This window comes from Mus caroli, unplaced genomic scaffold, assembly GCF_978045245.1.
Source record: "Mus caroli unplaced genomic scaffold, Mus_caroli_1 scaffold_7, whole genome shotgun sequence".
NCBI classification, from domain to species: domain Eukaryota; kingdom Metazoa; phylum Chordata; class Mammalia; order Rodentia; family Muridae; genus Mus; species Mus caroli.
The window spans coordinates 25241013-25257416 of NW_028227262.1; the positions used below are offsets into that span (position 1 = coordinate 25241013).

A 16404-nucleotide genomic window follows, 5' to 3' on the forward strand; every position below is an offset into this window, starting at 1 on the left:
GCTGGGGTTCCAGCTCTTACACTCAAGTACTGAGGTGGGACACAGAGACTGATAAAGGAAAAAGAATGAAGACCTCTGGCTATTCTGGGGCCCAGAAACTGCTGGCTTCTCATGATTTAACTCTCTCTTACTTTTCTGGGGGTAGAACCTGATGGTTTTTGTCAGTTAACTTGGTTTTGCTCTTCCTAGTCCAAAAGCTGATGACTTCTTGCATTTAACTCCTGATGATAGCAGGAGGAGATTAAAAAAGAAAATTAGTTACTTGGGCTCTTTACTTTTTGACTAAGGGGTCACTTGCTAGCAAACCAAGAGGCACAAAGTTGTTTAATTCTTCCTGAACCAGAAAAAGAGGGGGGGGGAGGGAGGGAGAGGGAGAGAGGGAGGGAGAGAGGAAGGGAGGGAGTGAGGAAGGAAGGAAGGAAGGAAGGAAGGAAGGAAGGAAGGAAGGAAGGGAGAGAGGGAGGGAGGGAGGGAGGGAGGAAGGAAGGAAGGAAGGAAGGAAGGAAGGAAGGGAGGGAGGGAGGGAGGGAGGGAGGGAGGGAGGGAGGGAGGGAGGAAGGAAGGAAGGAAGGAAGGAAGGAAGGAAGGAAGGAAGGAAGGAAGGAAGGAAGGAAGGAAGAAAAGAGAAGAAAGACTGTGAAAGAAAGGCTGATAGAACATAAGGAACAAAGACAAACATACTTTAGAAGAAGCAGAAAGTGGCTATACCGAACCTTTATTTTTGCTTTCAGTTTTTTATAACTTTTTAGTTACAAAAATCTTCTATATAAAGCACAGGTTCCCAGATGAAGGAGCTAGAGAAAGAACCCAAGGAGCTGAAGGGGTTTGCAGCCCCATATGAGGAACAATATGAACTAACCAGTACCCCACAGAGCTCCCAGAGACTAAACCACCAACCAAAGAGTACACATGGTGGGACTCATGGCTCTGGCTGCATATGTAGCAGAGGATGGCCTAGTCAGTCATCAATGGGAGGAGAGGCCCTTGGTCCTGTGAAGGCTCTATGCCCCAGTATAGGGGAATGCCAGGGCCAGGAAGCAGGTTTTGGTGTGTTGGTGAGCAGGAGAAGAGGGGAGGGGATAGGGAGTTTTTGGAGGGGAAACCAGGACAGGGAATAACATTTGAAATATAAATAAAGAAAATATTTAATAATATATACATTATATATATATATATATATATATATATATATAAAATTTTAAAAAAGAAAAATTACTTCATACATAACATGTTAAACAAAACAGAATTAAAGCAGAAAGGAAATTAGAAGTTCAAAGCAGTGTTCCATTGTATAAATTCATTATAAGTTCAAAGCAACAGTTTTTATGGTCTTGCATTTTGACAGTGAACACTTGTGGCCTATTTCTTGGATCTATTGCTGAATAAATGTTTTTTTCAGTGATCATTTATTTGTTCCAATCCTGTATTTTTTTTTGCTATCACAATTATTCCATGATACATGAGGTATACAGAGCTCTATTTGCAACTTTTATTCTATAGTACATAAGAGATTACTTGTATCAACATAGGAACTCTATAAAATTAATTAGGAAATCATCAATTCATCAAAACAGAATTTCTATATGGATCTATATCTTCATATTGATTCCTCAGAAAATCTTTCTAATAGTATGGGTAAATACCAAGGACATCATTAAGCTGTGTAATAGGGAGAGGAAACAGAAGCAATATGTGAACAAAAGTGTCTAGGGTCTTTGCTTCTCAGAGTATACCCACTGCAGCCACACAAAACTGAAAGCTATCTCCAGAAAATATACTTGCTTGTCATACCCTTTCTTAGATGGCATCTGAAATCAACTTAAGGGAACAATGCATGAGGGTTGGGGGCAATGAGTTTTACTGGGGCAGTTGTACAGAAAAAAGTTGCAGAGAGAACAAGCTAGACACAGGTAAAGACAGAAGGATCCAGAATATTAAAAGGAGCCAAAAGATTAGAACATATTGCCAAACTTAGTATGAAGCCAAGCAGTGCAAATTCAGTCAGAAACTGAGAGAAGTCAGATTGAACCAGTCAGCTTGGAGAAGAGGTTGAGCCAGAATAGCTGAGTTGAACCAACCAGCCAGAATTCACAAAGAGAAAGAGAGGGTAAGCTTATTAATCATTAAGTCTCAAACGTTGTAAACATTCTAGGCCTAGAATAAATTGTAAGGAGTCTAGAAGCATCCAGAAATAGGCAGAGGTTAGCAGATGGAGGCAGTAAGACTCAGAGATGACAATTAACTTCATGACAATAAAAGTTATATTTACTAATACTTATTTGCAGAGACTGTTTTTGTCCACATGTCTTTATTTTATTTACCAAAGGCAGTCACTTCCACAAAAAGCTTAAAAACTAGAAAACTGCCCAAGGTGTTTCTTTGTTAGTGAGTAGACCATGCACATAAACAATCACTGCAAAGATTACACCATCTGAAGAATTAATCCAAAAAATGTATCAGTAATTCTTACAGTGATTCTGCAGGCAGAAAATGCTAGTATTTTGGCATTGGAAAGGATAAAGTAAGGAACTCTCAGCCTGAAGGTACTCAGCAGTCCCCTTATCTGTGCTCTTAGAAGAATTACTCTCTGAGAGCAGCACACAGTGTTGACTTCAAAGATACTCACCTGACTGTGGTGTTCACCCCAAGTTATGAGTTTGTCATGTAGGGAAAAATGCTGAACACTGTGAGATTCAAAGACAAACTTGCCAACTTTCACTTGAGCTTTGGTACCACTCTGTAGAGACTGGTAATTAAAGATGTCAAGCTCAGTTGTCCAAACTTCCTTATTCATGCTTGCTTCATTGGTGTTTCTCCTGAGTTGGCCCTTCTGTAAGAATGGATGGAGCTAACAGAGAAAATATCTGTCAGAATTTTCACTGTAAGTCAATGAGATGCAAATCAACCTGGTTACGTTAACTGCTCTCTCTTTCACTAACCATGTGTTCCTGTGACTTTGATTTATCATAACAGTGATACATATGTGCAGTAGGGCTGTATATAGATAGGCATTATCATAGTCACACTCTGTTTACTACCACTGCCTTTGCCTTATGGAAGCTTCGGAATTTTATAAGACCCATTTTTCTCTAGTTGATCTTAGAGCCGGAGCCATTGGTGTTCTGTTCAGGAAATTGTCCCCAGTGCCCATGTGATAGAGGCTCTTTCCCACACTACCATCACTATTCAGATTTAAAAACTGAACTTAACTCAGTCACTCCCTAATGAAATGAGGAGTCTGGTCACCAGATTCTAATTTTTATGAAAAATAAGAACAATTTGAATGAGGTGTTTTAACTTTTTGCACACTAGCATTTCAAGAAAAAGATGGGGCTCGAACTTGGTGGAGGGTCCCAAGGTCCCCAGAGGACTACCCAAGCTGCATGTACCCTATCACACCCAGGATCTTGAGATCACTGGTGAGTGGAATGCAACATCTGTTCCAAAAAACCCAGAAGGTCTTGTGGTAGCAGGAACAGGGACAAAGGAAACCTGCCTGACCAGTGGCCAGAGTTCATTCCAGTCAGTACCAGCCCCAGCCATCTTGGGTGCAAACTCAGCGGAGGGTCCCAATGTCCCCAGAGGACACTCCATTCTGCAGGTGCCCTATCACACCCAGGATCTTGAGATCACTGGTGAGTGGAACACAACATCTGTTGCAAAAACAAAACAAAACAAAAACAAAAACAAAAACAAACAAACAAACAAAAACAAAACAAAAAAACCCAGAGGGTCTTGTGCTAGCAGGAACAGGGATAAAGGAAAGCAGCCCAACCAGTGGCTGGGGTTAATTCTGGTTGGCATCAACCCTGTGCCATCTTGGGCACGAACTCTGCAGGCCCTACCACACCCAGGATCTTGGGATCACTGAGACCAGTCTACGCAGGAGAACACACGAGCAGCAGAAGCAACAGAGCTTCTTGGACAGGGTCCCTTCGGGCCTTCATCCTCAGTCAGGAAGCAGAGCTGAGACCCAGGCCCCTAGGCACCTTCCTCACCAGAGGAGAGTTGGCCTCCAGGGAGGGCTCTGACCCCAGGACTCAGGAGGTGGATCTGAGCTCTAGACTTCTGTGCATATTCCATGCAAGAGGAGAGCTTGCATGCAGAGAGTGCTCTGACCACTGGGACTCAGGAGAGAGTTGGACTCCCAGAAGTGACAGAGGCTAAAAAAATCACAGGAGGAACAAGCTCCAGTCAGAGACAGCTAGAACATCTAACACCAGAGATTACCAGATGTCGAAAGGCAAATGTAAGAATCTTACTAACAGAAACCAAGACCACTCAGCATCATCAGAATCCAGTATACCCAACACAGTGAGTCGTGGATACAACAACACACCCAAAAAGCAAAATTAAGATTTAAAATCATATCTCATGATGCTGGTAAAAAAATATTTTTTCATTTTTCATTTTTTATTGGGTATTTATTTCATTTAAATTTCCAATGCTATTCCAAAAGTCCCCCACATGGCCCCCCACCCACTCCCGCACCCACCCACTTCCACTTCTTGGCCCTGGCGTTCCCCTGTACTGAGGCATATAATATTTGCACGACCAATGGGCCTCACTTTCCACTGATGGCCAACTAGGCCATCTTCTGATACATATGCAGCTAGAAACACAAGCTCCGGGGGAGGGGGTACTGGTTAGTTCATATTGTTGTTCCACCTATAGGATTGCAGATCCCTTTAGCTCCTTGGGTACTTTCTCTAGCTCCTCCATTGGGGGCCCTGTGATCCATCCAATAGCTGACTGTGAGCATCCACTTCTGTGTTTGCTAGGCCCCGGCATAATCTCACAAGAGACAGCTCTATCTGGGTCCTATCAGCAAAATCTTGCTAGTGTATGCAATGGTGTCAGCGTTTGGAGGCTAATTATGGGATGGATCCCCGGATATGGCAGTCTCTAGATGGTCCATCCTTTCTTCTCAGCTCCAAACTTTGTCTCTGTAACTCCTTCCATGGGTGTTTTGTTCTCAATTCTAAAAAGGGGCAAAGTGTCCACACTTTGGTCTTCGTTCTTCTTGAGTTTCATGTGTTTAGCAAATTGTATCTTATATCTTGGGTATTCTAAGTTTCTTGGCTAATGTCCACTTATCAGTGAGTACATATTGTGTGAATTCTTTTGTGATTGGGTTACCTCACTCAGGATGATGCCCTCCAGGTCCATCCATTTGCCTAGGAATTTCATAAATTCATTATTTTTAATAGCTGAGTAGTACTCCATTGTGTAAATGTACCACATTTTCTGTATCCATTCCTCTGTTAAGGGGCATCTGGGTTCTTTCCAGCTTCTGGCTTATATAAATATGGCTGCTATGAACATAGTGGAGCATGTGTCCTTCTTACCAGTTGGAACATCTTCTGGATATATGCCCAGGAGAGGTATTGCGGGATCCTCTGGTAGTACTATGTCCAATTTTCTGAGGAATCGCCAGACTGATTTCCAGAGTGGTTGTACAAGCTTGCAATCCTACCAACAATGGAGGAATGTTCCATTTCTCCACATCTTTACCAGCATCTGCTGTCACCTGAATTTTTGATCTTAGCCATTCTGACTGGTGTGAGATGGAATCTCAGGGTTGTTTTGATTTGCATTTCCCTGATGATTAAGGATGTTGAACATTTTTTCAAGAAGGACATTAATAACTTATTTAAAAAATACAGGAGAAAACTGCTAAACAGGTAGAATTCCATAAAGAGGAAATACAAAACTCCCTTAAAGAATTACAGGAAAACACAACCAAACAGGTACTGGAATTGAACAAAGTCATTCAAGATCTAAAAATGGAAGTAGAAACAATGAAGAAAACCCAACGGAGACAACTTTGGAGATAGAAACCCTAGGAAAGAAATTAGGAACCATAGATGCAAGCATCAGCAACAGAACACAAGAGATGGAAAATTGAATCTCAGGTGAAGAATATTCCATAGAGAACATGGACACAAAAATCAAAGAAAATGCAAAATACAAAAAGATCCTAAGTCAAAACATCCAGGAAATCCAGTACACAATGAGAAGACAAAACCTAAGGATAATAGGTATAGATGAGAATGAAGATTTTCAAATTAAAGAGCCAGTAAATATCTTCAACAAAATTATAGAAGAAAACTTCCCTAACCTAAAGAAAGAGATGACTATGAACATACAAGAAGCCTACAGAAATCCAAATAGACTGTAACAGAAAAGAAATTCCTTTCATCACATAATAATCAGAACAACAAATGCACTAAATAAAAGTAGAATATTGAAAGCAATAGGGGAAAAAGTTAAGTAACATATAAAGGCAGACCTGTCAGTATTACACCAGACTTCTGACCAGAGACTATGAAAGCCAGAAGATTCTGGACAGAGGTCATAAGACCCTAAGAGAACACAAATGCCAGCCAAAGCTAATATATCCAGCAAAACTCTCAATTACCATACATGGAGAAACCAACGTATTCCATGACAAAACCAAACTCACACAATATCTTTCTATGAATCGAGCCCTTCAAAGGATAATAAAGGGAAAACACCAACACAAGGACTGAACTTATGTCCTAGAAAAAGCAAGAAAGTAATCCTTCAACAAACCTAAAAGAAGACAGCCACAAGAACAGAATGTCAACTCTAACAACAAAAATAACAGGAAGTAACAGTTACTTTTCCTTAATATCTCTTAATATCAATGGACTCAATTACCCAATAAAAAGTTATAGACTAACAGACTGGCTATATAAACAGGACCCAACATTTTGCTGCTTACAGGAAACCAACCTCAGGCAAAAAGACAGACACAACCTCAAAGTAAAAGGCTAGAAAACAATTTTCCAAGGAAATGGTCCAAAGAAACAAGCTTAAGTAGCCATTCTAATATAGAATAAAATCGACTTCCAACCCAAACTTATGAAAAAATAAAAGGAGGGGCACTTCATACTCATCATAGGTAAAATATTCCAAGATGAACTCTCAATTCAGATCCTGGGAACAGAAACTAAACAAAGACATATTGAAACTAACAGAAGTTATGAAACAAATGGATTTAACAGATCTCTACAAAACATTTTATCCTAAAACAAAAGGATATACCTTCTTCTCAGCACCTCATGTCACCTTCTCCAAAACTGACCATATAATCAGTCACAAAACAGACCTCAACAGATACAAAAATATTGAAATTATTCCATGCATCCTATCATCTCACCACGGACTATGGCTGATCTTCAACAACAGCATAAATAATAGAAAGCCAACATTCATGTGGAAACTGAACAACACTCTACTCAATGATAACTTGGTCAAGGAAGAAATAAAGAAAGAAATTAGAGACATTTTAGAGTTTAGTGACAATGAAGCCACAACATACCCAAACTTGTGGGACACAATGAAAGTAGTCCTAAGAAGAAAACCCACAGCTCTGAATGCTGCCAAAAAGAAACTAGATAGAGCACACATTAGCAGCTTGACAGCACACCTAAAAGCTCTAGAACACAAAGAAGCAAATTCAACAAAGAGGAGTAGATGGCAGGAAATAATCAAACTCAGGGCTGAAATTAACCAAGAAAAAACAAAAAGAATTACACAAAGAATCAACAAAACCAGAAGCTGTTTTTTAAAGAAAATCAACAAGATAAATAAACACTTAGCCAGACTCACTAGACAGCACAGGGACAATGCCCTAATTAACAAAATCAGAAATGAAAAGAGACACATAACAACAGAACCTGAGGAAATCCAAAGCAGGGATGGTTTAATATACTGATATCCATCACCATAATCCACTTTATAAAAAAAACTCAAAGACAAAAACCAAATGATCTCATTAGATGCTGAGAAAAATTTGACAAAATCCAACAACCATTCATGATAAAAGTCTTGGAAAGTTCAGGAATTCAAGACCCATACCTAAACATAGTAAAAGCAATATACAGCAAATCAGTAGCCAACATCAAACTAAATGGAGAGAAACTTGAAGTAATCCCACTAAAATCAGGGACTAGACAAGACTGTGCAATTTCTCCCAACCTATTCAATATAGTATTTGAAGTCCTAGCCAGAGCAATTAGACAACAAAAGGAGATCAAGGGGATACAAATTGGAAAGGAAGAAGTCAAAATAACACTATTTTCAGATGATATGATAGTATAAATAAGTGATCCTAAAAATTTGACCATAGAACTCCTAAACCTGATAAACAGCTTAAGTGCAATAGCTGGATATAAAATTAACTCAAACAAATCAGTGGCCTTTCTCCACACAAACAATAAACAGGTTGAGAAAGAAATTAGGGAAACAACACCCTTCACAACAGTCACAAATAATATAAAATACCTTGGTTTGACTCTAACTAAGGAAGTGAAAAATCTGTTTGATAAGAACTTCAAGTCTCTCAAGAAAGAAATCAAAGAAGATCTCAGAATATGGAAAGATTCCCCATGCTCACGGATTGGCAGAATTACTACAGTAAGACTGGCTATCTTGCCAAAAGCAATCTATAGATTCAATGCAATCCCCATCAAAATCCAACACAATTCTTCATTGAGTTAAAAAGGGTAATTTGCAAATTCATCTAGAATAACAAAAGACCTAAGATAGCAAAAACTATCCTCAACAATAAAAGAACCTCTAGTGGAATCATCATGCCTGACCTCAAGCTGTACTACAGAGCACTTGTGATAAAAACTGCATGGTAGTGGTACCATGACAGACAGGTAGATCAATGGAATAGAATTGAAGACCCAGAAATGAATCCACACACCTATGGTCACTTGATCTTTGACAAGGGAGCTAAAGCCATTCAGTGGAAAAATGACAGCATTTTCAACAAATGGTGCTGGCACAACTGGTAGTTATCATGTAGAAGAATGTGAATTGATCAATTCTTATCCCTTGTACATAGCTCAAGTCTAAGTGGATAAAAGAACTCCAGATAAAACCAGAGACACGGAAACTTATAGAGGAGAAAGCAGGGAAAAGCCTTGAAGATATGGGCACAGGGGAATAATTCCTGAACAGAACAGCAATGGCTTGTGCTGTAAGATCGAGAATCGACAAATCGGACCTCATAAAATTGCAAAGCTTCTGTAAGGCAAAAGACATTGTCAATAAGAGAAAAAATTGGGAAAGGATCTTTACCAATCCTAAATCTGACTGGGGACTAATATCCAATATACATAAAGAACTCAAGGAGTTGGATTCCAGAAAATCAAATAACCCTGTTAAAAATGGGGTACAGAGCTAATCAAAGAATTCTCAACTGAGGAATACTGAATAGCTGAGAAGAACCTGAAAAAAAAATTCAACATCCTTAATCATCAGGGAAATGCAAATTAGAACAACCCTGAGATTCCACCTCACACCAACCAGAATGGCTAAGATCAAAAATTCAGGTAACAGCAGATGCTGGTGAGGATGTAGAGAAAGATTAACACTCCTCTATTGCTGGTGGAATTGCAAGCTTGTACAACCACTCTGGAAATCAGTTTGGCGGTTCCTCAGAAAATTGGACATAGAACTACTGGAAGATCCAGCAATTCCTCTCATGGGCATATACCCAGAAGATGTTGCAACTTGTAATAAGAACACATGCTCCACTATGTTCATAGCAGCCTTACTTATAATATCCAGAAGCTGGAAAGAACACAGATGTCCCTCAACAGAAGAATTGATGCAGAAAATGTGGTACATTTACACAATGGAGTACTACTCAGCTATTAAAAACAATGGATTTATGAGGTTCTTAGGCAAATGGATGATTGGGAGGATATCATCCTGAGTGGGGTAACCCAATCACAAAAGAAGTCACTTGATATTCACTCACTGATAAGTGGATATTAGCCCAGAAACTTAGAATACCCAAGATACAATTTGCAAAGCACATGAAATTCAAGAAGAAAAACCAAAGTGTGGATACTTCGTTGGTTCTTAGAATGGGGAACAAAATACCCATGGAAGGAGTTACAGAGACAAAGTACAGAGGTGAGACAGAAGGAAGGACCATCCAGAGACTACCCCACTCCAGTATCCATCCCAGAAACTCCACCAAACCCAGACATTATTGCATATGCCAGCAATAGTTTGCTGACAAGACCCTGATATAGCTTTCTCTCGTGAGGATATGCCAGTGCCTGGCATATACAGAAGTGGATGCTCACAGTCATCTACTAGATCGACCACAGGACCTCCAATAAAGGAGCTAGAGAAATTACTCAAGGAGCTAAAGGGGTCTGCAATGGTATAGGAAAAACAACAATATGACCTAACCAGTACACCCCCCCCCCCGAGCTTGTGTCTCTAGTTGAATATGTAGCAGAGTTTGGCCTAGTAGGCCATCAATGGGAGAAGAGGCCCTTGGTCTTGCAAAGATTATTTGCCCCTCTACAGGGGAATGCCCAGGCCATGAATTGGGAGTGGGCCGGTTGGGGTGCAGGGCTGTAGCGGGTATAGAGGAATAGCATTTGAAATGTAAATGAAAAAAATATTTAATAAAATATTAAACATAATCATGCTGATATATTAATGGATATATAATACATGAAGATATTGACTTTAACATCAAAAATCAGAGATAGATGGAAGTACATAACTATGCATATAATTGAAATTGTGTATAACACAGAACTAAAAGATATTTTTTATATAGTGGCCATATAAAAAATGGAAAAAGAGAACAATAAGCAGAGAAAAAAAACCTAACAAATCATACCACTATAGCAAGTGGCAAGTGAAGTGAAAACAAAAGTGTGAAACATTCAATAAATAGATAGATAGGTGGATGGATAGATAGATAGATAGATAGATAGATAGATAGATAGATAGATAGATAGATAGACAAAAGGGAAACAATAAGTCTTTACCCAGCAATAATTATTTTAAATGTATAATGTCTACAGACATGTGTTACTTAAGAAGAAGGATCCATTCTGAGATATGCATTATTAGAATATTTTGTGATTGAGCAAACATTTCAGAATTCAAATGTACAAAAGAGTGTGATCACACCATCATTAGAAAATTAAAACTTATTAGACTACCACTGTATATGTGATTTCCTCTTGATTGACACATTCTTGTGTGGCACTAACTATATGTATTCATGGAATAAATTCTTCAACTACCCCTAAAATAACAAGCTAAAATATTTTTAAAGAGATAATATAACTAGAATCTGGCCAAAGAGATTGAATTTAGCCATAGGATATAAAAGTTAAAGAATAAGAATGATAATTCATGTAACTGCTTACTAAAATAAGAAGGGGTAAGTTTGAGGAGCGATCTCAGTGATAATATCTACCAGAATGCACAAGGTCCTGGGTTCAATTCATAGCACTGAGAGAAATTTGTGGATGGATGGATGGATGGATGGATAATAGATAGGTGATAGATAGGTAGATAGATAGATAGATAGATAGATAGATAGATAGATAGATGATAGGTAGATAGATAGATAGATAGATAGATAGATAGATAGATAGATAGATAAAAGACAATTGAATGTAACTTTGAGGAGAGAAGAATTTAGGTCAAGCAATGTCATGAAAGGCAAGGAATTTCAAATAACTGTGAGAAAATTTATTACAAAGATATAACAACTTCAACTATATAAACTCAGTAAGTCCTAAAGCAAGTAGATGCTATAAACAAAATGGATGTTACAGCAGTACAAGAGCTAAAGGAGATCAATGGATACAAACAAGAAAATAAAAATTTAAGATATTATTTACAGATGATATGCTAGTATACATAAGCAACCCCTTAAATTCTACCAGGGAACTCCTCTGGCTGATGAACACTTTCAGCAATGTGTATGGATACAAAAAAATTAGTAGCCTTCCTATATACAAATGACAAACAGACGGAGGAAAAAAATCAAGGAAATGATATTATTCACAATAGCCACAAAAAATATTTGGGGTAGCAAAATCAAGCAAGCAAAAGCCTTGTATGATAAAATTTTAAGAATTTGAAGAAAAAAGAAAATATCAAAAGATGGAAATTTCTCCCATGCTCATGGATCAGCAGAATTAGGGGTCATGGGGTACCACCTGTAGGATTTTTGTATCTGGTCTGTGCATAATTGTGTGCGGCACTGCATAAAGACTTGAATGACTGATATTATTCCCGCTTGCTCTGGTGTTTGAACTTTCCCATCACACTTTGAAATGGTCTGAATTGTAGATAAATATAAGCTCCTTGCGAGTGTTCAAAAAGAGAGAATCAACATAATAAACAGGAAATTAACTTGTAGAGGTATTACTATCCCTAATTTTAAAGTATACCACAGTGCTATAGTAATAAAAGCCACAAAATAGTCTCATAAAAAGAGACATGTTGAGCAATAGAATCGATCTAAAGACCCAGACATAAATCTACACATCTATAGACACCATATTTTTTATACAGAAGCTAGAAATACATCATGAAAAAAATAAAGCCTCTTCAAAAATGATTCTGTCTAACTGGATGTCTTCATGTTGAAGAATGGTAATAGATTCTTACTTATTACCCTCTACAAAACCCAAGACTAATTGATAAACACAACATTAAAATAGACACAGTGATCTAGATTGAAGAAAAGTAGGGAATAGCCTTGAACATATTTATAACTGCTTGTATTATGGATGCTAATTACATTCACCATAATTGTGTTTATGTAAGAACTTCTACTGCACATAGCTTCTGGGAACCTGCTCCCAGTTGTATCTGATTAGGTAAATAAAGATGCTGACAGTCAGTGACTGGGGAGAGGAGAGAGGTGAGACTTATAGGATTCCCTGGCTAGGAGAAAGAAATCTACAATGCCTGGAGGGGCGGAGAAAAAGAGATCCTGGTTAGAGCTTATTCCTCTCGTGATTGATATGCCAGGCCTGAGAAGGTGCAGGACACTGGGCCACATTATCCATGTAGGAGGTAGGAGATAGCTGCCCAATTGTGCTGTTCAACTGGATCCAGAGCAGCCAAGGTAAAATTCCAAATGTAATAAATGATAACTCAAGATTTCAGAGGGAGGTGGATTAGCCACTTAGAGGTTAGGAAATGACCCAGCCATTGAGCTGTTTTAGGAATATTAAAGTATATTGAGTGTGTCTTTCTTTTGAAAAGCTGGAATTTTGGGAAGGTAGTGCAGAATGGGCTGCCAAAATTTATTTAATTATTTTAACTCTACACATATTAGCACAGGACACAACTTCATAAACAGAATACTGATAGGGCAATGAATACATGGGACCTCATGAAACCAAAAAGCATCTGAAAGGCAAAGTACAATTTCAATAGAACAAAATGGCAGTCAATGGAATGGAAAATATTTTTTTTATCAACTCTAAATATGACAGAGAGCTAATATCCAAAATACATAAAGAACTGAAGACAACCATCAACAAACCACCAGTCTAATTTTTAAAACTTTAGGGACAGAGCTAAACAGAATTCTCAATAAATGAATCTTAAAGGGCTGAGAAACACTTTTAAAAAATACTCAATAGAGCCATCTTGGTTCCCGGACACCACCAAGACTAGTCTGCACAGGTGAGAGTGTGGACTACAGAAGATAACAGCTTATGGGAGAGGCAGAAGCCACAGAGCTTCTGAGGCAGACCCCGTTTCTGGATCAAGACATCCGGGCACCTTCCCTGCCAGAGGAGAGGTGTCTGCCCCACCCGGGAGGGCTTTGCCACAACATGTGTGGGAGCCATCTTGGTTCCCAGATCCCACCAAGACTAGCCTGCGCAGGTGAGACTGTAGATTACAGAAGCTACACAGATTCTGGGACAAGCCCTGTTTCGGGCCTTCATCTTCTGCCAGATATCTGTGCACCTTCTCTGCAAGAGAAGAGCTTGCCTGCAGAGAGTGTTCTAACCATTGAAACTCAGGAGAGAACTAGTCTCCCAGGTCTGCTGATAGAGGCTATCAGAATCACAAGAGGAACAAGCTCTAACCAGAGACAACTATAACAACAAACTCCAGAGATTACCAGATGGCAAAAGGCAAAATTAAGAATCTTACTAACAGAAACCAAGATCACTCACCATCATCAGAACCCAGTACTCCCACCTCACCCAGTCCTGGGCACCCCAACACACACAAAAATCTAGACCCAGATTTAAAAACATATCTCATGATGATGGTAGAAGGCATCAAGAAGGACTTTAATAACTCACTTAAAGAAATACAGGAGAACACTGCTAAAGAGTTATAAGTCCTTAAAGAAAAACAGGAAAACACAAACAAACAGGTAGAAGTCCTTAAAGAAAAACAGGAAAACACATTCAAACAGGTGATGGAAACGAACAAAACCATACTAGACCTAAAAAGGGAAGTAGACACAATAACAAAAACCCAAAGTGAGGCAACACTGGAGATAGAAACCCTAGGAAAGAAACCTGGAACCATAGATGCAAGCATCAGCAACAGAATACAAGTGATGGAAAAGAGAATCTCAGGTGCAGAAGATTTCATAGAGAAGATAGGCACAACAATCAAAGAAAATGCAAAATGCAAAAAGATCCTAACTCAAAACATCCAGGAAATTCAGGACACAATGAGAAGACCAAACCTACAGATAATAGGAGTAGATGAGAATGAAAATTTTCAACTTAAAGGGCCAACAATTATCTTCAACAAAATTATAGAAGAAAACTTCCCAAAACTAAAGAAAGAGATGCTCATGAACATACAAGAAGCCTACAGAACTCCAAATAGACTGGACCAGAAAAGAAATTCTTCCTGACACATAATAATCAGAACAACAAATGCACTAAATAAAGATAGAATACTAAAAGCAATAAGGGAAAAAGGTCAAGTAACATATAAAGGCAGGCCTATCAGAATTACACCAGACTTTTCTCCAGAGACAAAGAAAGCCAGAAGAGCCTGGACAGATGTTATACAGACACTAAGAGAACACAAATACCAGCCCAGGCTACTATACCCAGCCAAACTTTCAATTACCATAGATGGAGAAACCAAAGTATTCCACGACAAAACCAAATTCAACAATATCTTTCCATGAATCCAGCCCTTCAAAGGATAATAATGGGAAAATACCAACACAAGAACAGAAAATATACCCTAGAAAAAACAAGAAAGTAATCCTTCAACAAACCTAAAAGAAGACAGCTGCAAGAACAGAATGCGAACTTTAACAACAAAAATAACAGGAAGCAACAATTACTTTTCTTTAATATTTCTTAATATCAATGGACTCAATTCCCCAATAAAAAGACATAGACTAACAGACTGGCTACATAAACAGGACCCAACATTTTGCTGCTTACAGGAAACCCATCTCAGGGAAAAAGACAGACACTACCTCAGAGTGAAAGGCTGGAAAACAATTTTCCAAGCAAATGGTCTGAAGAAACAAGCTGGAGTAGCCATTCTAATATCGAATAAAATCAAATTCCATCCAGAAGTTATCAAAAAAGACTAGGAGGGGCACTTCATACTCATCAAAGGTAAAATCTTCCACGAGGAACTCTCAATTCTGAGTATCTATGCTCCAAATGCAAGGGCAGCCACATTCATTAAAGAGACTTTAGTAAAGTTCAAAGCACACATTGCACCTCACACAATAATAGTGGGGGACTTCACACACCACTTTCATCAATGGACAGATTGTGGAAACAGAACCTAAACAGGGACACAGGAAACTAACAGAAGTTATGAAACAAATGGATCTAACAGATATCTACAGAACATTTTATCCTCAAACAAAAGGATATACCTTTTTCTCCGCACCTCATGGTACCTTCTCCAAAATTGACCATATAATTGTTCACAAAAAAGGCCTCAACAGATAGAAAAATGTTGAAATTGTCCCATGCATCCTATCAGATCACCATGGATTAAGGCTGATCTTCAATAACAACATAAATAATAGAAAGCCAGCATTCACTTGGAAAATGAACAACACTCTTCTCAATGATACCTTGGTCAAGGAAGGAATAAAGAAAGAAATTAAAGATTTTTTAGAATTTAATGAAAATGAAGCCACAACATGCCCAAACTTATGGGACACAAAGAAAGCATTTCTAAGAGGAAAACTCATAGCTCTGGGTGCCTCCAAAAAGAAACTAGAGAGAGCACATATTAGCAGCTTGACAACACACCTAAAAACTCCAGAATAAAGGGAAGCAAATTCACCCAGGAGGAGTAGACGGCAGGAAATAATAAACACTCAGGGGCAAAATCAACCAAGTGGAAACAAGAACTATTCAAAGAATCAACCAAATGAGGAGCTGGTTTTTTGAGAAAATCAACAAGATAGATAAACCCTTAGCCATATATTTTTTTCAAGAAAGTGATACATGTGGTAATAACGCTCACTGTGAGCTATACCTCTTTGGATGTGTTAGCATGCCCGATGTCAAAATTCAAAACACACAAAAGATTTATGTGACCTAAAGGGATAATTAGTCCTTA

General features: G+C 38.6%; 1 protein-coding gene and 1 pseudogene across 2 annotated transcripts in view; one reads left to right on the top strand and one right to left on the bottom strand.

Moving 5' to 3' along the window:
- Nucleotides 1–16404, top strand: part of LOC110295785 (vomeronasal type-2 receptor 26-like) — a 247717-nt pseudogene that overhangs the window by 193718 nt on the left and 37595 nt on the right.
- Nucleotides 1–16404, bottom strand: part of LOC110288433 (vomeronasal type-2 receptor 26-like) — a 38263-nt gene that overhangs the window by 11100 nt on the left and 10759 nt on the right. For both annotated transcript variants that reach the window (XM_085839951.1, XM_021154788.2), the window contains exon 4: nt 2627–2848. In XM_085839951.1, the coding sequence (XP_085696077.1) occupies nt 2627–2848 (222 nt within the window). The remainder of the gene's footprint in view (nt 1–2626; nt 2849–16404) is intronic.